This window comes from Scyliorhinus canicula, chromosome 7, assembly GCF_902713615.1.
Source record: "Scyliorhinus canicula chromosome 7, sScyCan1.1, whole genome shotgun sequence".
NCBI lineage: Eukaryota > Metazoa > Chordata > Chondrichthyes > Carcharhiniformes > Scyliorhinidae > Scyliorhinus > Scyliorhinus canicula.
In genome coordinates, this window is record NC_052152.1 from 106,177,434 (window position 1) to 106,202,205 (window position 24,772).

Sequence of the window (24,772 nt, forward strand, 5' to 3'; positions counted from 1 at the left end):
CAGCTGTGACCATGCTGGTACACTGTTGTCAAGTAGGGAGTCCACAGGTTTTTATCCAGTCATTCATGGGTGTGTCCCGAGATTGATTCGCTGCGATCCTCTTTGAATCACTTCCCACCAGTCAAAACTATGGGAGGGGGGGGGGGGGGGGGTCGCGCACGTGCGGTCAGAGCGCGCGTGCAGCACCACGGGATAGACGGCCTGACACATCGGGAGGGCGGGGAAATTGAGCGTCCGCCCACAGGGCGTGCTGGGTCACTGGAGGATGACGTCAGTACGTCGGGCCGGAAGCGCGAGACGTCATGCCTATATGCGGAAGCCGTGTGACGTCGGTGGGTTGAGTGCCGGGAAGATGGCGTCGTCGGTGTTGTGTTGTTTGAGGTGGTGCAGCGATGGAGGCTCCGGACACATTCAGCTCAAGGAAATGCCCGCCGTCCAGTTAGACACGCAGCACATGGGTGAGTCTCCATGTGACCCATGTTTATCAATTTTTGCTGCTGTTAACCGAAGGCAGTAAATCAGCCTCTTGTGGACCTCATTTAGTTCTTCAGCGTCACTCGAATATGTGACAGCCTCTTATTTTGCTTTAAGATTGGGACCCGTGATTTATATGATGCATCTAAAATTGAACACAACTGCCCCTCTCCATATATGTTAGGAGCCCACTACTCTGATGCAGATGCATGATGGAAGCCCTTGGATTGTGAGTTGGCTTCACTGCTATTAGTCTATTTGCTGGATATCACTAATCGTTAATAATGGTGTTAATGGGGATCTCCTGCTGTTCCTAATTCTAGCACCAACCCGAACACGAATTGTAATCTCCAATTCTGACCATTGGTCCAAAAGCCCTGTCTGTGCGGAGTCTGTAAGTTCTCCCTGTGTCGGAGTGGGTTTACTCTGGGTGCTCCAGTTTCCTCCCACAAAATCCTGAAAGATGTGCTGTTAGGTGAATTGGACATTTTGAGTGTACATCCCTCAGTGTACCTGAACAGGCACTGTAGTGTGCCGACTAGGGGATTTTAATTGCAGTGTTAATGTAAGCCTACTTGTGACATTAATAAAGATATTATTATTAATGCTAATCTCAAAACCTCCATTGCCCAGGATGCAATGTATGTTCTGGTGGAATAGTCATTGTGCCATTGGACAATGCCGGTAATCATTGTAACATCAGATGATGATGGACATTGTAGCATCAGATGGTGCCATTAAACATTTGGCATTAGTCGGTGATGTGCAGTGTGGCAACTGGCAGTGTTGATGAACACTATGGCATCAGGCAGTGTATTTAAGCACTGGTACAATTGATGTTGATGGGTCATGTGGTATCAGATTGTATGGTATTGATGGGCATTGTGGATCTGTGGCATCAATAGGTATTGTGATACAAGATGGTGTGGATGGAGCAATTTCTTTTTTTAATTTAGAGTGCCCAATTCATTTTTCCAATTAAGGGGCAATTTAGCATGGCCAATCCACCTACCGTACACATCTTTGGGATGTGGGGACAAAACCCATACAAACATGGGGAGAATGTGCAAACTCCACTTAGACAGTGACCCAGAGCTGGGATCGAACCTGGGACCTTGGTGCCATGAGGCAGCAGTGCTAACCACTGTGCCAGTGAACAATGTGGCATCATATTATGATTTTGAGGAAGACCATTAATTTTTGAAATTAAATTCTAAGCCCCAGATATTGACTGAGTGAATGATGCCACAAGGTTTCACTGTACAAAAGGTTATACTGTATAAGAATTATTAACTTGACACTATTTTGTGAACTCTTATTTCTTGAGCCCAAATATCCTTTTCTGATATTTTAAATAATTTTTTATAGATCAAATGTTTCTGCAGATGTAAGAACAGAGAAAGACAGAATAAATTCAGGGCAACAGTTCTTAAGAACTAGTGCCTCTATATTTATAGACCGGTTCAGTCAGCAAATGGTTGATGGTGTGGGGCAAATAAACATGATAGAATAACAAATAAATAAGAGCGGCAAGGTGGTGCAGTGGTTAGCACTGCTGCCTACGGTGCTGAGGACCCGGGATCGATCCTGGCCCCGGGTCACTGTCCTTTTGGAGTTTTAATTGGAAAAAAATGAATTGGGTACTCTAAATTTAAAAAATAAATAATTATAGCCTACCCAATTATTTTTTCAGTTAAGGGGCAATTTAACGAGTCCAATCCATCTACCCTGCACATCTTTTGGGTTGTGGGGGTGAGACCCAGGCAGACATGGGGAGAATGTGCAAACTCCACACGGACAGTGACCTGGGGCTGGGACCGACCCGGGTACTCAGTGTTGGGTACTTTAAATTTAAATTTAAAAAATAAAGTAAAATAAAATGGCAGATAACCGGGGAACTAAAGATAGTAAGTCTGAGGAGAATTGCCCTGTCTTTGTTAGCGATGTGGACTATTCACATAATTCCCCAGATCAAAGAAAGGTTGGAAAATAGCAGGTAAACAAGAGGTCTTAAATTATCCATATACTTGTCAGATCAGACAAGTTTGGACAGGTAAAGTTAATTTGTTTGAATCCCTATTTGGGACATCTCGCAGTTGCCATGGGGATAGGTTGTACTGGAGGTGCCATGTTATGATGGGGTTTATCTGTGTATTTTCACATTGAGCAAGAAGGTAGTGAAGTCCATGCTTGAGCCAGTATGTATTCCTTTTGAATTCCTGACATTTGTGATCTGTTCTTACTCTGATCCAGTGTGGGACCCCTACCTCAAATTTATAGGTTCCGCTTTGTCTGACCTGCTCCTACAAGGTTTCCCATGGGCCATATTGCAAGTAATGATCTCGCTATATATACATAAAGATGTGCATCTTGATATGCTATCCTTTTAAAAAAAATAAATTTAGAGTACCCAATTATTTATTTCCAATAAAGGGGTAGTTTAGCATGAAGAATCCACCTAACCTGCACATCTTCTTAGATTGTGGGGGTGAGACCCACACAGATACGGGGAGAATGTGCAAACTCCACACTGACAGTGACCCAGGGCCGAGATCGAACCGGGTCCTCGGTACCATGAGGCAGTGGTGTTAACCACTGCGCCACCATGTTGCCCTGTCTTCTCCTAGTTCATTCCCCATGGCGGGCCTTCATTAATCAAAGTCGGCCTGACTGGTTTGAATTTGAACGAAAGCTTCGCAGTTAACTATTTCCTGCTGTATTCTCCATGGCAACGACTCAAACATTGTCTGCTTACCAACCATTCAGCACTCTTGTGCAGTATAAATTATTGTTCCCTTCAAATTGTTGGTAACGCTGCAATCTGTTGTGATGAGTGCAAGATGAAAGCCAAGACAGCATCTCTCTTTCTTCAGCAACTTCTGAGTTCCAGTTTTAATTACCTTACATTTACAAATGTAATTTACCAAAAACTAAAAGTTGTATTCCTACAATATATAAATCATAAAATTGGACATTTTCACAACAATCAGATGGTGAAAATGGTCACTGTCATCAAGCGCCATTAAGCATTGTGATACATTCCGATGTTGATGAGACATTGTGGCATCAGGGAGTAAATAATCATTATTGCATAATCTGATGCATCTTGTTATTGGGCAGTCCAGTCACAAAATCATTCTCTGATACTGACATTCAGCAAAAAGTACATAGATGTTATTGGACATTTACATTTGGCCCAGCCAGTCCTTCTGGGTCATTTTTGCCTACAGGAACAAATACTCAAATCACATTTACCTATCTTGTTACTCTTTTGAACTCTTTTCCTTCATTCATCTATCCAATCTAAACTTGAATATTGATATAGTTTTTACCTCCATCGCTAACCCCAGGAATGTGTGGGAAGAGGTTTCTCCTGCTCCATGTTCTACATCTCGTATTTAATGCTGTTTCAATTTACCCATTCTTACTTGCATAACTACTGGAAGGAGTCTGTTTCTCTCCACCTGATCCCATACTTTCAACGTTTTCAACACTTCAGTATTTTTTATAACAAAACGCGTCCCAATTTTTCAAGCCTTCGTACCAGGCAGCATCCTAATTAATCTATGCCTCAAATCCTTTGGGGAGTGTGGGAACACGAGTATTAAAATAACTTGCATACCTTCATGTACTCCTTTTTGAAAAATAAATAATTGCCATTTCTGGAATGTGTTGAATCATACTGGCAGGTAGCTTTTTGCTGTGGTCCAGTTTGTTAATTCCTACGGTATGACTCAGAGACAAAAATAGAACAAAATATTGTAGTATATCCCTTCATATAGATTAGTAATTTTATATAATAATGCTTCCTCATTTATATTTTGGTCAATGTATTTGCAAAATCATTTTATTTTTGTAACCTAAAAAGATTTAATTGAAACTTGTTTGTGACATCACCATCTTTACAATTAAGTCTCCTTTGATTTGTGGCATGAGATTTTTCAGTTACATTGTTTCCAGAGACCAATTATTGTGCACAAAATGGATAGGCAAAAGTTATCATGGAAATAGCCTTGTAATGCCCAGAGAACAATGAGAAGCAGTTGTCATCCAACGCATACCACACCCTTCAGTCATGTGGTGATAACCAGACAAAGCACTCGACGATGACATTGTTGAAAGGTGACACATAATTGTGAAATGCTTACCATTGCCTGATGGGATCGCTTTGGTTACCACCACTGAAAATGTGTTATTAAGCAAGATGATAGAGCTCGCTCAGTTAATTATATGGTGGTAGGCCAACTATAAATGCCAAGTTCCAAGTTCTCCCCGTGTCTGTGTGGGTTTCCTCCAGGTGCTCCGGTTTCCTCCCACAGTCCAAAGATGTGCAGGTTAGGTGGATTAGCCATGCTAAATTTCCCTTCGTTTCCAAAAAAGGTTGGGTGGGGTTGCTGGGTTACGGGGATCGGATGGAGATGTGGTCTTGGGTAGGGTGCTCTTTCCAAGGGCCGGTGCCGACTCGATGGGCTAAATGGCCTCCTTCTGCACTGTAAATTCTATGATCTATGAAAATAGAAATACATTGCTGTAATGCTTTGTCTTGTGCTGCTGAGCTGTATGTAATTTCACTCTACCTTTTTTTAATCTTCCTAATGGCGAGACCCAATTTTTTTTCCAACAGTACCTTTTTTAAAAGTATATTTATTGAAATAACAAATAATGAACCTGTGAAGATGCAAGATGACAAAGTCAAAAATTACTAACAAAACCCCAATAAAAACACAAACTAAAACTTAGGCCGTGATCTCCCGGCCGCATTGTGCCTGAACGGGAGTGTGACGTGGCCAGCAGATGCCGGGAGAATCTCCTGCGGGCTTTCCGTCAGCCAGTACGTCTCACGAGATCTGTTCAGATCTCGCAATGTGTCACTATCAGGGTTCTGCCCACAATGGGCGTGACTAAGTCTCATGTGAGAAGTGCTCACCCAGGATCTACCGGGCTTTCGGCATCTATTTGCCTCCCCAGGGAGTCCCCAGCTGGGTGCGGTTCAGTACTGGTCAACACAAATGTCGACCGGGCAGGTCTCCCAGGGTATCAGAGGCCCCTGGGTGGTTGGGGACAGAGCAGGTTGGCCCCCAGCGCCCTACCCTGGAACATGGGCTCCCTGGCACCCTGGCACTGCTACCTCCAAGGCACCTGGGTGACACTCAAAGCTGGCAGGAACACTGCCAGGATGGCCGTGCCAGGATGGCCTGGGGGAGCCATGCAACAAGGAGGGTGGAAGGGGGGGGGGGCGGGGAGAGAGATGCAGGGTGGGCATGAAGGGGCCTCTGGAAGGGCGTGGGTCCTGGAAGAGGATGGCCCGAAAGGGAACGTAAGAAGGCCTGGGAAGGGGGGCCCTCAGCAAATCTATAGGGTGAGGGGGGATGTGGGGTAATGCCCATGTGTGTGGGAGTGGTGACATTGCCCATGGGTGGGGGACCCACAGCCCTCTCCGAGTTTGGGCACCATATCAAGATGGTGGCCGGATCTCGGAGGAGCTGGTTCGCCCAATGAGTTCAGTTCTCCGGTGTGGGCTTGACCGGGGAGAAACTCCACAGGGCCCCAAAAAATGACTGAGTGGTTAGATAGTGGTGGGAAACCTGCCCCAAATGACACGTAGAAACGTTTCCATTAGATTTCACCCACAAACACTAACTAAACCCCCTGACAGCTAATAAGAGGCTGCCTTCTCCGGTAGAACTACCCCACTGACCCCCTGATGGTATATTTAATTTTCTCCTAAGTGCAGGAATGACATTAAATCGCCCAAACTGGCGGATGGGAGACCTCCAGCTAAGCAATATTTGTCTCGGGGCTATCAGTGAGACAAAAGTGACAATGTCTGCCCCTACCCCAGTGTAAAATGCCAGTGAATTTGAGACCCCAAACATGGCTACTAATAGACATAGATTTAGAACCACCCAACGAATCTCCCATATAGTGTTGAAAAAGGAAACTTAGAAGCTGGCAAGTTTGGGGCAGGACCAAAACATCTCTGTATGGTTTGCTGGGGAAAGTGAACAATGATCACAACTGTCCTCCACGTTTGAGGAAAACTCATTCATCCTTGCCTTGGTCAAGTGTGTCCTGTGTAACACCTTGAACTGAATCAAACTCAACCAGGCACAAGAGGATGTGGAATTGACCCTGTAGAGATCCTCCCACCAAGCCTCATCAGTAAGCACAGGACCCAGCTCCTCCTTTTTATCTCTCCCCAGGATCTGACGAGAGATCAGATCGAGATCAATATAGGTCTGAAATAGACTCCTTGCCAGGTTGAGCCAAGGATTAAACCTTGTTCTGCAAGGAGGAAGGCGGGGTCAAAGGAAAGGAAGGAAAAACCTTATTAGAAAAGTCACAAAAATAATGAAAAAAGCTAGAATTGGGCAACTGAAATTTGCAAGCCAGCTCCCTAAAACTGGCAAACCTACCCCTTACAGATAGGTCCCCAAAATGCTCAAGTCCCATTGCCTTCCAAGATTTAAATGAAGGGTCCAAACCAGAAGGTAAACAGAGGTGGTTATTACAAATAGGGGCTGAAGAAGACAGGGAAAGGAGCTTAAAGTGCTGCTGAAACTGTTCCATATCCTAAGGGAGGAGACCACCACTGGGTTTAAGAAAATCTAGCAGGAGAGAAGGCCAGCCATGCAGTAATTATGGCATGAAGAGTAGAAGCAGTGCACGAGAGAGCTTCCATTCAGCCCCAGATAGAATCAAAGTCACTAATCCACTGCAAATTTTTGGGATGTTGGCAGCCCAATCATAAATTTGGAGAGCCAATCCTCCTGCCCGCCTATCTCTTTGGAGCAGAACACTGCAGATTCTGGGATTCTTACCTGCCTAAATAAAAGCAGAAATTAATTTGTTACCCTTAATAAAAAAGGATTTGGGCAACAAATAGAGAGACATTGAAAGAAAAATTAAATCGTAGGAAGTACATTTATTTTAATTACTTGGATCCTACTGGCCAGAGACAGAAGGAGGTTGTTCCACCTCTGTAGATCCGTTCTAACACTATTAATCAGGCTTGAGTAGTTAACTTATGAAATTATGGGCCAAGCAGACCTCCAAATAACTGAAACTGGTATTGTATCAAATATTCCAATTCCCATTTGCTGTTTTGATTACCTGTCTGTCATCTACCCTCAATTACTTAATCACATCCCAATCCCGTGCCCTGGAGACTATTTTGTAGTCCAATAAAAAAAAATATCTGCATAACAACATCTTTAAAACAAAATCAAACTTTTTTTTGATTCCAGGCAGGAACATTTTGGTTGCTTGTTCTTTGACTTAAATTACAATTTTTTAAAAGTTAACTTGCTAAATTACATTGCTTTACCACATCGCAGGATTGTCCCAAATTCAAACAACAATGTTGATAGCTTTCAGATTTCCATTAATGTTTATCTTGTCTCTTCTTCAAAAGAGGCGTTGTCTTGTATCCATATAAACTGCCTAAACTGTGTGTATGGTTTTCATTGTCTTAAAATCCCTTTAGATGTCAGTTCTTTTTTTCATCATCGTCGCACACGATACTCATCAAATAGGTTCCACTCCTTCGTCCTGCCTTGTTCCACTATCACCCATCCTGTTCTTGGGTTTCCATTCATTCCGTTGTAACTCGTCTTAAACAGGGTCTCAATGCCTCCTCTATTAGCACTTCTCTTACTCTATTCACTGCCTCAACTCTCATCTGCACATTACAATCCTTTCCTCAATGTTCATATATCCAACTGGATGTTTCCCTCGTCCTTAACTACTGAATCCACCCACTTAAGTAATAGACTCTCTTCTTTAGCCCTTCTAGTGCCTGAGATAGTTTTCAATCTTCTCCCGTTCAGAATCAGCATTAGGGAGTATTCTATACCCAGCAGCAACTACTGATTGCTTGTTAGAGTAATAGGCTATAGATTGCTTATAATCTCCATATTGTTGGATCATTGCAGCAATGTAGTAATTCTCATTATTATGGCCGAATATGTGGAAGGGGGCAAGTCAAATCTGGCATCCTTATGCCGGTGTTGTTGCCAGGAGCTGTTTAAGACTGGTGAATGCAATCTCGCACTCCTTCATCCCTTCTGTCTTTTGTCACTCCATACTAGATGCTAACACACCCCCCCCCCCCCCCCCCCCACCCAAGATTTTAACGGGCCGACTATTACTGCAATACTGAAAGTCTATCCACAAATAGATTCTCAAATTCTTGAAGCTACTGTAAATTCTGTTCCACTTGCAGTTACCTGTGAAAGGAAGCACAAAGACCCATTCTGCTTGGAGCAAAATGGATTGATTAATCCAAACATATCTGACAGTTCAAACTTACATTTTGCAATTCTTGTAAAAATGTGAATACATCTTCAACTGTTGGCAGGCAAGGATTAATTCTCTGCTGATTTGAAAAGGTGTGGAGTAAATCCATTTTATTTAATAATCTCTCTTTTACATCCTTTTTTTTTCTCCAATCTCAGTTGTGTCAGAAATAACTCTTTGAACCTGACAAGGAAGCTTTAACCCAAGACCAATCCAACACAAGATTGGGCATAATCATTCCAAATATACACATTCCAATCAATCCTATTGAATTAAAATGATCTAATTCTTATATGTGTGAATTATCATTAGCATTAAAATTCCCGCATAGAACCGTAGAATTGCTACAATGCAGAAGGAGGCCTTTTGGCCCATCGCGTCTGCACCGACCGTCTGAAAGAGCACCCTACCGAAGCCCACTCCCGCCCTATCCCCCAACCCAACTAACCTGAACATTGTTGGACACTAAGGTCCAATTTTAGCACGGCCAATCCACCTAACCTGCACATCTTTGAACTCTGGGTGGAAACTGGAGCAGACACGGGGAGAATGTGCAAACTCCACAGTCACCCAAGGCCGGAATTGAACCCAGGTCCCTGGCGTTACGAGGCAGCAGGACACGCTGTGCCACTGTGCTGCCTTGTTCAGCAAAAATATCCTAGAATCATCCTTCTGGCCAGAAAGAAATGACTGTTGGATGGTAACATTGGAAAATCGTTTTGTTAATTAAACTTCCCTTTGATAGCTGTTGATCTTCAAAGCCATAATATGAAAAATGAAATGAAAATCGCTTATTGTCATGAGTAGGCTTCAATGAAGTTACTGTGAAAAGCCCCTAGTCGCCACATTCCGGCACACATCACATCAGACAGAAAACATTAAAATGTAAAACAGACAACACATAAATACCATTCATACATAAGCAGTGAAACATATCAAGTGCTTTAAAGCAATAATGACCAAAATGAATGACTTAAGCATCCTTGTGGTTCTGTTGTAAACTTCCTGAATGTCTGAAATTTAAAAACTCCAGACAAGGTTAATTTGACAAGATGGGTAGCACAGTGGGTAGCACTGTTGCTTCACAGTTCCAGGTTCGATTCCCGGCTTGGGTCACTGTCTGTGCGGAGTCTGCATGTTCTCCCCGTGTCTGCATCGGTTTCCTCCGGGTGCTCCGGTTTCCTCCCACTATCCTGAAAGACATGCTGTTAGGTAATTTGGACATTTCTGAATTCTCCCTCTGTACCGGAACAGGCGCTGGAATATGGCGACTTGGGGCTTTTCACAGTAACTTCATTGCAGTGTTAATGTAAGCCTACTTGTGACAATAAAGATTATTATTGTTATTATTTCCCAGAGATATGAACTTTTACAAACTTAGCCCTGAACAATGGTAACACAAATGTACGAACATCCACATAAAACAAACAAAACACACAGATTCTCACTGCTCGGAAATTTTAAACAATTAATCATCCATCTCTCACGACTACAGATTGTTAGAGTCAGAGCACTGCAAGCTCACAATCTCTTGGTTAAAATAATAAACAAGATCCTCCATTATAAAACTTAAATTATTTATTTGTTTCATTTATCTTTTTTTGTTCCATTTAAGCCAATTTCTAACAACTGATTTCATAGTTATCACCTATTCTTTGTCCTATTCTTTTTTTGCTAGAGTGGTTGCTTCATGGACTGCTTAAAAAATTGCTGCAATATCATCTGATTGGAGTTATGCATAATTCATAATCTAAAGAGTGCTTCTGATGGACATGAGATTGAGGAGCTGCACACTAAAACTGAATGTTGAAATTTGTCTGGTGTATATGTTGCCTTGAAGAGGAAAACTGCAGAATGTCAAAAGAATTGAGTTTTTAAAAACGTGGACCCAGTCAGTTACTGTAGAATATATGTGTGATTCCATTTTTTTTATTGTTTAAACTGGATATCCATGTTTTAGACCACAGCCAAACATAGCATTAACACCCAAACCTAGAGTTTTTTAAAAAGTGATTCCTTTCTCAGTTACAAAGCCAATGTGCAGAGTGGACAGAGCAAGCCTTTAATCCATCCCTTTGCTTGTTCCAAAAAACAATTCAAATTCAAATTGGATTCAATTCATAGTCCCACAAAAGAGACATACTAGATCCAAGCTGACAAGTACAGGCGTTACACCTGATCTCATGCTTGATCCTACACTTGATCTTAGCCAAAAGCCCTGATGTCTTGATTAAATTCAGTTACTGGTTCCTTCCTGTATCTCCTTGTGTTTGAAAGGCAGTTAAATCAACACAACACTAGTCTTTGTCTTTAACTCTCAAATGCAATTGTTAAACAGCAACACAACTCACAAACGTTCCAGTGTAATACAGCAAATATATTTATCAACTGTTAAACTCAGTTCCTTGTGTAGTTAAGAAATAAAATCGCCTTTACTCTGCTAAAACAAATTGATTGAAGTAATTTCCTTATGTTTTTTTTCTTTTTCACACCACCCACAAAAAATAAATTTGGCCTGTCAGATTCTCTTCAGGGCCTCAATAAGGAAAAGACAAGCTAGTAAACGGCTTCTGAAAGTTGCCAAGTTCTAATTAATTTGAGTAACAGTTAGAATTCAAAAAAAGGCTGCCAAACAAAAACCAATTTGAATAAAGTGTATAGGTTGTTTTCTTTTGAAAGGTGAAGCTCCTCCCTTGGACAACAAACGTGATTTCAACAACAAAATATGAGCTGGGAGCATTCTTGTGTGTGAGCTCATTTTTGACCCCTGATGTACCACAACAGATCTAAAGAAGCCCATGGCTAAATCTGGAGGGAATTTAAAAAAAAAATCTCAATACTCATGAGATTATACTGAAAAATGAAAGTAGCCATTGTACCAGCCATTACTGTAGAATGAGTATACTAGGTGTCAGCTGTGGCTTGTGATAGCACAACTTAACTTCTGACATAGAAAAATTGCCAGAATCTATTACAAAGGAGGTTATAGCAGAATTCTAAAAAAATCATAATGTGATCGGGCTTTGTTAGTGGGCAATCATGTTTAATTAATTTTAATCTGGTACTAAGTCTAATGACGACCATGAAACCATTGTCATAACCCATCTGGTTCACTACTGTCCCTTGGGAAAGGAAAGCTGCCATCCATACGCGGGCGGCATGGGAGCACAGTGGGTAGCACTGTTGTTTCACAGCTCCAGGGTCCCAGGTTCGATTCCGGGCTTGGGTCACTGTCTCTGCGGAATCTGCATGTTCTCTCTGTATCTGCATGGGTTTCCTCCAGGTGTTCCGGTTTCCTCCCACAATCCCGAAAGACGTGCTGTTAGATAATTTGGACATTCTCAATTCCCCCTCTGTGTACCCGAACAGGTACGGAATGTGGCGACTTGGGGATTTTCACGGTAACTTCATTCAGTGTTAATGTAAGCCTACTTGTGACAAGATAGATTATTATACCCAGTCAGGCTTACTTGTGACTCCTATTTTGGTAAATAGCACTGCAGGCTCGAGGGGTTATGGCCTACTCCTGCTGCTACTTATGAGTTCTCCCTATATCTGTCAATCTTTATCTTTCACCCGACCTTGCTAAAGCATATTATCTGGGTGTTATCACAATGTTTGTGGGAGCTTGCTGTGTACAAATTGACTATAATGTTTCTGTCATTTCAGAAGTGATTCCCACAGTTCAAAAGGACTTCATTAGTTATGCTTGGCACTACATAACTGCAAAGTTTTCTTTGCCGTTTAGGAAAGATCAAACTTTGCTGCACAACGGAACTTAGCTTGAAAATGCTTTTGTATTTTCTTAATATTGCTAATTCTCTTCAGCTTATTAATTCTGTCTCTCTTCATAGGAACTGATGTTGTTATTGTGAAAAATGGGCGAAGAATATGTGGCACAGGAGGCTGCTTAGCCAATGCACCTTTGCATCAGAACAAAAGTTACTTTGAATTTAAAGTCCAATCAACAGGTCAGTAAAATGTCAGAGCTGGGGCTGCCCTACTGTTCTCATTTAATGACCATTTCGTGGCATGCATTCGTAACTAGTTTGTTTTTGAAGTCTTAACCTTCGCAGTTTCCCTATGCCAGCTGTCATCGTTCTCTTCAGGTATCTAAATGTGGGTCACCTGTGATCTACTTGGATTCTTTATGAAATAAAACTTTGTTGGTTTTAAGCGAACTATTCCACCTGAGGCCTGTTGCGGCCTGTTTAGGGGCACATTGTATTATTCTCTTTGAAGTTAAGGTTTTTTTTGAGTCATCGGTTAGCTGAGGTCTGTATAAAAGACAGACAGAGAGCGCACACAGTAAGCGAGCACTTTTCCAGGAGACACATCCGGAGTGAGACTCATACAGAGTGGGAGATTTAAACTTGGTAATTTGGTACAGTGAGGTAATTCGGTGCAGAGTGTGAGGAGGTGCTTTTTAACCCTGGTAAGTGACTGGTAAGTAGTCTCTCTTTTTCTTTTCATTGTCTAATTTATTTATTTTTATTTTGAAATTCTAGTTGTTTAAGTTTACCAAGGGTTTAAGACATGGCAGGAGATCCCAGACCCGTGTCATGCTCCTCGTGTGCGATGTGGGAGCTCAGGGACACGTCCACTGTCCCTGGCTCCTTCACGTGCAAGAAGTGTGTTCAGTTGCAGCTCTTGTTAGACCGCTTGACGGCTCTGGAGCTGCGGATGGACTCACTTTGGAGCATCCGCGATGCTGAGGAGGTCGTGGATAGCACGTTTAGCGAGTTGGTCACACCGCAGGTGAAGGTTACTGAGGGAGATAGAAAATGGGTGACCAAAAGAAAGAGCAAGAGTAGGAAGGCAGTGCAGGTGTCCCCTGCGGTCATCTCCCTGCAAAACAGATATACCGCTTTGGATACTGTTGAGGGAGATGGCTCACCAGGGGAAGGCAGCAGCAGCCAGGTTCATGGCACCGTGGCTGGCTCTGCTGCACAGCAGGGCAGGAAGAAAAATGGCAGGGCTATAGTGATAGGGGACTCGATCGTAAGGGGAATAGACAGGCGGTTCTGTGGACGCAATCGAGACTCCAGGATGGTATGTTGCCTCCCTGGTGCAAGGGTCAAGGATGTCTCGGAGCGGCTGCAGGACATTCTGGGGGGGGAGGGTGAACAGCCAGCTGTCGTGGTGCACATAGGCACCAACGATATAGGTAAAAAACGGGATGAGGTCCTACAAGCGGAATTCAGGGAGTTAGGAGTTAAACTAAAAAGAAGGACCTCAAAGGTAGTAATCTCAGGATTGCTACCAGTGCCACGAGCTAGTCAGAGTAGGAATGTCAGGATAGATAGGATGAATGCGTGGCTCGAGAGATGGTGCAAGAGGGAGGGATTCAAATTCCTAGGGCATTGGGACTGGTTCTGGGGGAGGTGGGACCAGTACAAACCGGACGGTCTGCACTTGGGCAGGACTGGAACCGATGTCCTAGGGGGGGGTGTTTTCTAGAGCTGTTGGGGAGGGTTTAAACTAATGTGGCAGGGGGATGGGAACCAATGCTGGAAGTTGGAAGGTAGTAAAACAGGGACAGAAACAAAAGGAAGTAAGGGGAAAAGTGCAAGGCAGAGAAGACATAGTCAGAAATCCATAAGGGCGACAGTACAAGGTACAGTGACTGAGGGGAGCACAGTGAATAGGCCCAGTAATAACAAAAGGAATAAAACTGGAGATGTTAAGATTCAAAACAGAGGTAAAAAAACCAACATAAGTGTACTTTACCTGAATGCTTGTAGTTGGTGGCACAAATCATCGTAAATGACTATGATTTAGTGGCCATTACTGAAACATGGTTAAAGGATGGTCACGACTGGGAGTTAAATATCCGAGGGTATCAAACTATTCGGAAGGACAGAGTGGATGGTAAGGGAGGTGGTGTTGCTCTGTTATTTAAGGATGACATCTGGGCAATAGTAAGGGATGACATCGGTGCTATGGAGGATAAGGTTGAATCCATTTGGGTGGAAATCAGGAATAGTAAGGCGAAAAAGTCACTGATAGGAGTAGTCTATCGGCCACCAAATAGTAACGAGATGGTGGGGCAGGCAATAAACAAAGAAATAACTGATGCATGTAGAAATGGTACAGCAGTTATCATGGGGGATTTTAATCTACATGTCGATTGGTTTAACCAGGTCGGTCAAGGCAACCGTGAGGAGGAGTTTATAGAATGTATCCGCGATAGTTTCCTAGAACAGTATGTAATGGAACCTACGAGGGAACAAGCGGTCCTAGATCTTGTCCTGTGTAATGAGACAGGATTGATTCATGATCTCATAGTTAGGGATCCTCTCGGAAGGAGCGATCACAATATGGTGGAATTTAAAATACAGATGGAGGGTGAGAAAGTAAAATCAAATACTAGTGTTTTGTGTTTAAACAAAGGAGATTACAAGGGGATGAGAGAAGAACTAGCTAAGGTAGACTGGGAGCTAAGACTTTATGGTGGAACAGTTGAGGAACAGTGGAGAACCTTCCAAGCGATTTTTCACAGTGCTCAGCAAAGGTTTATACCAACAAAAAGGAAGGACGGAAGAAAGAGGGAAAATCGACCGTGGATATCTAAGGAAATAAGGGAGAGTATCAAATTGAAGGAAAAAGCATATAAAGTGGCAAAGATTGCTGGGAGATTAGAGGACTGGGAAATCTTTAGGGGGCAACAGAAAGCTACTAAAAAAGCTATAAAGAAGAGTAAGATAGAGTATGAGAGTAAACTTGCTCAGAATATAAAAACAGACAGTAAAAGTTTTTACAAATATATAAGACAAAAAAGAGTGGCTAAGGTAAATATCGGTCCGTTAGAGGATGAGAAGGGAGTTTTAATAATGGGAAATGAGGAAATGGCTGGGGAACTGAACAGGTTTTTTGGGTCGGTCTTCACAGTGGAAGACACAAATAACATGCCAGCGACTGATAGAAATGAGGCTATGACAGGTGAGGACCTTGAGAGGATTGTTATCACTAAGGAGGGAGTGATGGGAAAGCTAATGGGGCTAAAGGTAGACAAGTCTCCTGGCCCTGATGGAATGCATCCCAGAGTGCTAAAAGAGATGGCTAGGGAAATTGCAGATGCACTAGTGATAATTTACCGAAATTCACTAGACTCTGGGGTGGTCCCGGTGGATTGGAAATTAGCAAACGTGACGCCACTGTTTAAAAAAGGAGGTAGGCAGAAAGCAGGAAATTATAGGCCAGTGAGTTTAACTTCGGTAATAGGGAAGATGCTGGAATCTATCATCAAGGAAGAAATTGCGAGGCATCTGGATAGAAATTGTCCCATTGGGCAGACGCAGCATGGGTTCGTAAAAGGCAGGTCATGCCTAACTAATTTAGTGGAATCTTTTGAGGACATTACCAGTGCAGTAGATAACGGGGAGCTGATGGATGTGGTATATCTGGATTTCCAGAAAGCCTTTGACAAGGTGCCACACAAAAGGTTGCTGCATAAGATAAAGATGCATGGCATTAAGGGCAAAGTAGTAGCATGGATAGAGGATTGGTTAATTAATAGAAAGCAAAGAGTTGGGATAAATGGGTGTTTCTCTGGTTGGCAGTCAGTGGCTAGTGGTGTCCCTCAGGGATCCGTGTTGGGCCCACAATTGTTCACAATTTACATTGATGATTTGGAGTTGGGGACCAAGGGCAATGTGTCCAAGTTTGCAGATGACACTAAGATGAGTGGTAAAGCGAAAAGTGCAGAGGATACTGGAAGTCTGCAGAGGGATTTGGATAGGTTAAGTGAATGGGCTCGGGTCTGGCAGATGGAATACAATGTTGACAAATGTGAGGTTATCCATTTTGGTAGGAATAACAGCAAACGGGATTATTATTTAAACGATAAAATATTAAAGCATGCCGCTGTTCAGAGAGACTTGGGTGTGCTAGTGCATGAGTCACAGAAGGTTGGTTTACAAGTGCAACAGGTGATTAAGAAGGCAAATGGAATTTTGTCCTTCATTGCTAGAGGGATGGAGTTTAAGACTAGGGAGGTTATGTTGCAATTGTATAAGGTGTTAGTGAGGCCACACCTGGAGTATTGTGTTCAGTTTTGGTCTCCTTACTTGAGAAAGGACGTACTGGCGCTGGAGGGTGTGCAGAGGAGATTCACTAGGTTAATCCCAGAGCTGAAGGGGTTGGATTATGAGGAGAGGTTGAGTAGACTGGGACTGTACTCGTTGGAATTTAGAAGGATGAGGGGGGATCTTATAGAAACATTTAAAATTATGAAGGGAATAGATAGGATAGATGCGGGCAGGTTGTTTCCACTGGCGGGTGACAGCAGAACTAGGGGGCATAGCCTCAAAATAAGGGGAAGTAGATTTAGGACTGAGTTTAGGAGGAACTTCTTCACCCAAAGGGTTGTGAATCTATGGAATTCCTTGCCCAGTGAAGCAGTTGAGGCTCCTTCATTACATGTTTTTAAGGTAAAGATAGATAGTTTTTTGAAGAATAAAGGGATTAAGGGTTATGGTGTTCGGGCCGGAAAGTGGAGCTGAGTCCACAAAAGATCAGCCATGATCTAATTGAATGGCGGAGCAGGCTCGAGGGGCCAGATGGCCTACTCCTGCTCCTAGTTCTTATGTTCTTATGTTCTTATGCATTTTCACTTTGAGCATAAGCTGATATTCAATGAGGTAATCTTCCAGTGTTAGAGGAAACCACTATCACTTTAGCTCTAGCTTCTTATACATTTTCTCCACATCCCTTCTCTCTTTGGCCATGTGTTGTAGAATTCTTTGCATAAACTTCTGCCCCTCCATTTTGTTCCTTTAAGACCCTCCTTAAAAACCAATTCTTTGACAAGCTCTCCTTCTTTGGCTTTTTTTTCTTCCCGATTACACTTCTGTAAAGCATCTTGTTTTCTTTTTATGCTGTAACTGTTAGATGTTGCTAGGAATTATGTCTGACAAAAATAATTACACTTTACCAAATAATGTTATTGTCATGACAGGTCTGCTCTGTGTCCCACATAGTGTACAATTGTGAATGAAATGGAATCCCATATAAGTGCTACCTTTCTCCCTCCAGTGCCTTGAATCAAATGTGCAGTATGTTTGCTTAACCCATGACTCCATTTAAGGGGATATCCTGCACAGGCTATCCCAGTTCCCAATTAACTAATTTCCTGACAAGGTGGTGACTGTATTTCAAAATAGTGCAGTCCCAGTAATAGTGAAGTGCTTTGATTCTTATGTCTGTATAAGATGGGGCTTCCCAAACCTGGCTTGTGACCCCTCAGTGGGATTTAGGATGAATTAGCTCTGATGCAGTAATAGCTGCCATGAAGCTCAGAGTTAGAACTTGGAAAGCCTGTTTTTTTTTCCAGTGGTGGGCATAGCCTTACTGACCTATCTTTCAGGCTTGCTTCCTGCTCCAACAAGGCCAGTGTAAAAGTAGGTGCGGCTCTGCGGCACAGTGGTTATCACTGCTGCCTCACAGCACCAGGGACCCGGGTTCCATTCCGGCCTTGGGTGATTGTTTATGTGCAGTTTTTACTTTCTCGTCATGTCTGCATGTGTTTCCTCCGGGTGCTCCGGTTTCTTCCATAGTGGAAAGATTTGCAGGTTAGGTGGATTGGCCATGATCAATGTGTGGGGTTACAGGAATTACAGTGGGCCTGGGTAGTGCTCTTTCAGAGGGTTGGTGCAGACTACATCCAGAGAATAGGGATTCTATGGATGTGGTTTTCAACCCCCATCTCCCCATTCCCTCAGCTCTCCCCATACTCATAGCTCTCCACCTCCCTGCCCCCTCTCTCTGCTCTTGTAGCTCTCTCCACCTCCCTGCCCACTCCCCGCCCACACAGCTCTCCCCCTGGCTCTCGCAGTTCTCCACCTCCCTGCCCTCACTGCTCTCCACCTCCCTATCCCCTCTCCCACTCTCTACATCACAGCTCTCTCATCCCCCACATTCATAGTTCTAATCGTCTACCTGGCTCAGGCTCATTCTGCTCACATGCTGGGGTCATGGCAATTTTCAAGCCTCACAATGGGGTGATAGTTGGAAAACATTTCAAGCGCTGTCTTAAGATGAAATATACTTGATGATCTTCCCTTTGTTCTTTCTGTAAAATTGCAAGCAAGTTCTGGAGGGAAATTCCCTTTCACTTTCAAATAAAAAGTTAGGCGAATTTGATTGTACACTTCCGCATACCCATGCACTCCTATGCATTAAAAATAACGGAACTATGTGTTTTTATTTTATTTTTTTAAATAAAGTATATATTTTCCTCCCTTTAATAAGTTCGTCCCCAGTCTCACACGGATGCATTTAAAGTGGTCAGAAAACTGGCTGGTGACCTGTTCCATAGCTCAGGTTGGACTGCTGGAGAGCCCTTCCACAAAGCAATGCTGATTTTGAATGTTTCTCTCCTGCATTTGTTGGATTGTGGTGTTTCCAGCCTTAATTTTCTGCCTTTATTATCTTGGTCAAAACAATAAAAGCAATAGTGTGGGGAATTCACCAGCCATGCCTTGCCATTCTGGCGTATGTTGGCATGTCAGTGCCATGCATCTATCGTTTTTCTGAAATTATTTGCTTCAATTGTAAGGGAATCTGATTGTGATGTATCAAGATTATAAATTTTCTGAGGTTGCATTTAAATATGCACTGTGTTTTTCAAGAAATTGAAGCAAACTTAGCTGCAGATTAGATTTCAGGAAACTGAAATGAATTGTAACCATATTGCACTCTTATTATATTTCAGGAGTTTGGGGAGTTGGGGTGGCTACGCAAAAAGCCAACCTTAATCAGATTCCGTTCGGTCGGGATGCTCAAAGTTTAGTGCTGAGGCACGATGGCGCTATTTATCACAATAACGAAGAGCGAAACAGACTTCCAGCAAACAGTCTTCCCCAGGAAGGAGATATTGTGGTATGTAAAAAGGAATTTAGGATTTGCAGATACTCTCTAGGGCTTTTGGTTTTCAAGGATTTCCTTGTCGCTCTAACTTTAAATAGCTATATTTGAATAATTTCCCCTGATGCCTCTATAGCTCTGGCTGCTGCAGCTGAAACTAGTGTTGCTTCTCACATATGTACTGTTTCCTTAACAAAAGTACAGGTAAGTAAAAGCAAAGTTGCATTCCTCTCTCTACAGGGAGGGGTAGGAAGACTTCAGCTCTCCCTGTACCTTCAACCATCAGATCAATGTAGAGACATTGCTTCTGGTGACATGGGACCAAAGCTGTCCAGGGTTTAAGCTCTGAATTCTCTCCCTTAAATCTCATGGGTATCCATTATGATGCCCCTTAATCTACTTCTTTGACCAGGCTTTTGGACACTTGTTCTACTACCTCTTCTTGTGGCACAGTGTCAGATTTTGACTGAAAGCACTCCTGTGTGGAATCTTGGGATGTTTTACTAAATTAGAGGCACTATGTAAATGCAGGTGGTTATTCCTTTTGTGGAAAAATCTTGATTCATACCTCCGATCTGTTCCTTTGTCACATGGTCCAAATCCTGGCATTCCCCATCTATCATCACTCTGCAAGTTATTCAAGAAGGCAGTTCACACCATCTTCTCAAGGGCAGTTAAGTTTGGGGAATAAATGCCAGCAGCGCCAATATTCCATGAACTAAAAAAAAATGACCAGAAGGCCACTCCAGCAGTGGTTCTCAGTAAACCAAAGTTAACATAACGATCGCACATACATGTGACACATGAAAGACAAACCAATGTGTTCATTTTAAACCGTTACCTGACATTTCTTGTAAATGTACAAATTCCTGCTTTGACTTTTTCTTGATTTACACAAATGTACTATCTGTTCCATTATTGTAGTTAATGTCACAGCAGTTAATCGGGCTGTGTGTGTGTGCAGCTACCAAACTAATATTAACAGAAACTAGAAATATACTCATATAAATTTATTGCTGCTGGCTTTTAAAATTTGCAAAGAACCTTTCTCCATTGATGAGCACATTGTAATTACAGCTGCAATGAATTTACTGCCACACTGGATCGTCACATTTCCACCCTGGATGGTGCATTGCAAAATGACTATTGCTTCCGAAGTTCATTTCAGGCCTTAAACCCGGAAAGAGAAACCAACTTTATGAAAACATATTTTGTTTTATGCTATCTTTTAACATAAATAAATGTTGTGCTGCGATACCCTTTTTCAGTCAGGACAAGTGGCATTTGAGGGAGGGGGAAATAATGGATGAAGAGAAGACTGGAGGAGGAGGGATGCGAGGGGTCCTTGTAATTTTTGAACTGAGTGGGGAAAACATTGGTGTAGGTTTGATGTCCTTGATAGTTATCCTGCACAATTTGAGTGGCAGGGAAAGCATTAAGCCCATCACTGCTAGCTCAAGTAGCTTAGCTGATGTTCACTGGAAAAGATACTAGGTCACTGGGAACTTACCCCAGAATAAATCAAGAAATAACCATTTAATTTTTTTAAAGTTCATTCAGATTTAAAAAAAATATAAATGCATACTTTTCAGATATGAACTGATTGGCGCTCTGCTTTGTTACCCAGCCATCACTTGACCCTGTTTTTCTGTTATGATGCATGTCATTTCCAGTACAGTGGTAGTGAATTAATTTGAAAGGAGGCATAACTGAAGAGATTAGTGTTTCAAAACATCAATGATTTCATAAGCTATTTATAAAGCAGATTTTGTGAGTTTTGAATCTTTGTTTTGAACCTTAGTTTATTGCAGTTGTGTTTAACTACAGAATTATAGTGATTTAATAACTTTTTTTTTTACAAGGGGCTTACTTATGATCATGTGGAACTAAACATTTATTTGAATGGAAAAAATATGCATTGTCCAGCATCTGGAATTAGGGGCACAGTGTATCCAGTTGTATATGGTGAGTCAATTTATACATTGTAGTATAAAAATGTTGAAGTTTACTGTCTTCATGGCCTATATAGGTGTGTAGTACAATGGTTAGCATTGCTTTTTAAAAAAAAAAATTTTAATTCACATTTTCACAAAAAGGAAAACAGTAACAGAAAATTCTACGAACAAAACCCCCCCCCCCCCCCCCCCGTTGTATACATAAGAGAAGAAATAAATAAACGGCAGTCGTTGGCAAAGATTCAACCCAAAACAAAAACAAGAGATAAACCCCCCCCCCCCGGTTGCTGCTGCTGCTGACCTTTTGATTTTACCGTCCTGCCAGGAGATCTAGGAATGATTGCCATCTCCTGAAAAACCCCTGCACTAACCCCCTTAGGGCAAATTTCACCCTCTCCAATTTAATAAACCCCTCCATATCGTTGACCCAGGCCTCCACGCTTGGGGGCCTCACATCCTTCCACTGAAGAAGAATCCTCCGCCGGGCTACTAGGGACGCAAAGGCCAGAACACCGGCCTCTTTCACCTCCTGCACTCCCGGCTCCACTGCAAACCCAAAAATTGCGAGTTCCCAGCCTGGATTGACCCTGGATCCTACCACCCTCGATACCGTCCTTGCTACACCCTTCCAAAATTCCCCCAGCGCTGGGCATGCCCAGAACATGTGGACATGGTTTGCTGGGCCCCCAGAGCACCTAATACACCTGTCCTCGCTCCCAAAAAAATGGCTCATCCTTGTCCCGGTCATATGAGCCCTATGCAGCACCTTAAACTATGAGGCTAAGCCTCGCACAAGAAGAGGAGGAGTTCACCCTTTCCAGGGCATCCGCCCATGCCCCCTCCTCAATCTCCTCACCCAGCTCCTCCTCCCATTTACCTTTCAGCTCCTTCACCGAGGCCTCGTCTACCTCCTGCATCACCTGGTGCACTTCCGGGATCCTCCCCTCTTCAACCCACACCCCCGAGAGCACCCTGTCCTGAACCCCACACGGCGGCAGCAGAGGGAACCCCGCCACCTGCCGCCTGACAAACGCCCTTACTTGCATGTACCTAAAGGTGTTCCCTGGGGGGAGCCCGAACTTCCCTTCCAGCTCACCCAGGCTCGCGAACTTCCCGTCTCTGAACAGGTCCCCCAGCCTCCTGACACCTGCCATCAATTCTCCCCGGAACAAACCGGTGGTTCCCCCGTATTAGGGACCCCATCGAGGCCCCCACCTCCCCCCTGTGCCGCCTCCATTGCCCCCATATCTTGAGGGTAGCTGCCACCACCGGGCTCGTGGTATACCTCGTTGGAGGGAGCGGCGCTGTTACCAGCGCTTCCAGGCTCGTGCCCACACAGGATGCCATCTCCATCCTCTTCCATGCTGCCCCCTCCCTGTCCATTACCCACTTATGCACCATCTCTGCGTTGGCAGCCCAATAATACCCACAGAGGTTGGGCAATGCCAGCCCCCCCCCCCCCCCCCCCCCCCCCCCCATCCCTGCCCTGCTCCAAGAACACCCGTCTCACCCTTGGAGTCCCGTGTGCCCACACAAACCCCGTAATGCTCCTGTTAACCCGCCTAAAAAAGGCCTTCGGGATAAGGATGGGGAGGCACTGGACCAGGAACAGAAACCTCGGGAGCACCGTCTTCTTGACTGACTGCACCCTACCCGCCAGAGATAGCGGCAACATGTCCCACCTCTTAAACTCCTCCTCCATTTGCTCCACCAGCCTTGAGGTTAAGCTTATGCAAGGCTCCTGGCCACCTGAACCCCCAAGTACCTGAAGCTCCACTTTGCCCTTTTCAGTGGGATCTTCCCAATCCCCCTCTCCTGGTCCCCCGGGTGTACCACAAACTTTTCCCAAAGTTAAGCTTATTCCCTGAGAAATCCCCAAATTCCTGGAAAATCCCCATCACCACCTGCATTCCCTCCACCGGGTCCGCCACATAGAACAAAAGGTCGTCCGCATAGAGCAACACTCGGTGCTCCTCCCCATCCCAGACCAGCCCCCTCCAATCCCCCGACTCCCTCAGCGCCATAGCCAGGGGTTCAATTGCCAGCGCAAAAAGTAGGGGGGACAAGGGACACCCCTGCCTCGTCCCTCTATATAATCGAAAATACTCCGACCTCTTATTCGTGGCCACGCTCGCCATCGGGGCCTCATACAGCCTCACCCAACTGACAAACCCCTCCCCAAACCCGAACCTTTCCTGCACCTCCCACAACTACCCCCACTCGACCCTATCAAAGGCCTTCTCCGCATCTAGCGCCACCACTATCTCCGCCTCCCCTTCTAACGCCGGCATCATTATAACGTTCAAGAGCCTCCGTATATTAGTGTTCAGCTGCCTCCCCTTCACAAACCCCGTTTGATCTTCGTGGATAACCTGCGGCACACAGTCCTCTATCGTCGTGGCTAAGATCTTTGCCAACAACTTGGCGTCCACATTCAAGAGTGAGATCGGCCTGTATGACCCACACTGCAGGGGGATCCTGGTCTCGCTTAAGAATCAAGGAGATCAGCGCCCGAGACATTGTCGGGGGCATTGCCGCCCCCTCACCACCTCATCCGCCAGCAGCCCCACCTCCAAGCGCCAGAACGGGCGCTGGTGTCCCTCCTCCCCCAGCTCGAGGTCCACCCAATGCGGGGCATGGTCTGAAATGGCTATTGCCGAGTACTCAGCGTCTACTACCCTCGCAATCAGCGCCCTACTCGAAACAAAAAAATCAATCCGGGAGTAGGCCGTATGCACATGGGAGAAGTATGAAAATTCCCTGGCCCTCGGCCTCGCGAACCTCCAAGGATCCACCACTCCCATCTGGTCCATAAACCCCCTCAGCACCTTAGCCGCCGCAGGCCTCCTACTCATCCTGGAACTAGATCGATCCAGTGGCGGATCCAGCACTGTGTTGAAATCCCCCCCCCCCCCCCCCCCCCCATTATCAGGCCCCCCCGCCTCCAAATCTGGAAGCCGGCCCAACATGCACCGCATGAAACCCACATCATCCCAATTCGGGGCGTATTAATTGACCAGCACCACCCGCTCCCCTTGTAGTTTGCCGCTCACCATCACGTACCTCCCGCCGCTGTCTGCCACCACACTCGACGCTTCAAACGACAACCCCCCCCCCCAGTTTTTTCCATCCAGCCCCAAATGAAACACTTGGCCCACCCACCCCTTCCTTAACCTAAC

At 44.3% G+C, this 24,772-nt stretch overlaps 1 protein-coding gene across 1 annotated transcript in view; it reads left to right on the forward strand.

Annotated features, from left to right (window-relative positions):
* Positions 1-299: 299 nt before the first annotated feature.
* Positions 300-24,772, forward strand: part of spryd7b (SPRY domain containing 7b) — a 32,988-nt gene continuing 8,515 nt past the window's right edge. The window contains exons 1-4 of the mRNA XM_038802604.1: positions 300-458; positions 12,627-12,743; positions 19,487-19,653; positions 21,501-21,603. Coding sequence (XP_038658532.1) covers positions 311-458; positions 12,627-12,743; positions 19,487-19,653; positions 21,501-21,603 — 535 coding nt within the window. The 5' untranslated portion in view covers positions 300-310. The remainder of the gene's footprint in view (positions 459-12,626; positions 12,744-19,486; positions 19,654-21,500; positions 21,604-24,772) is intronic.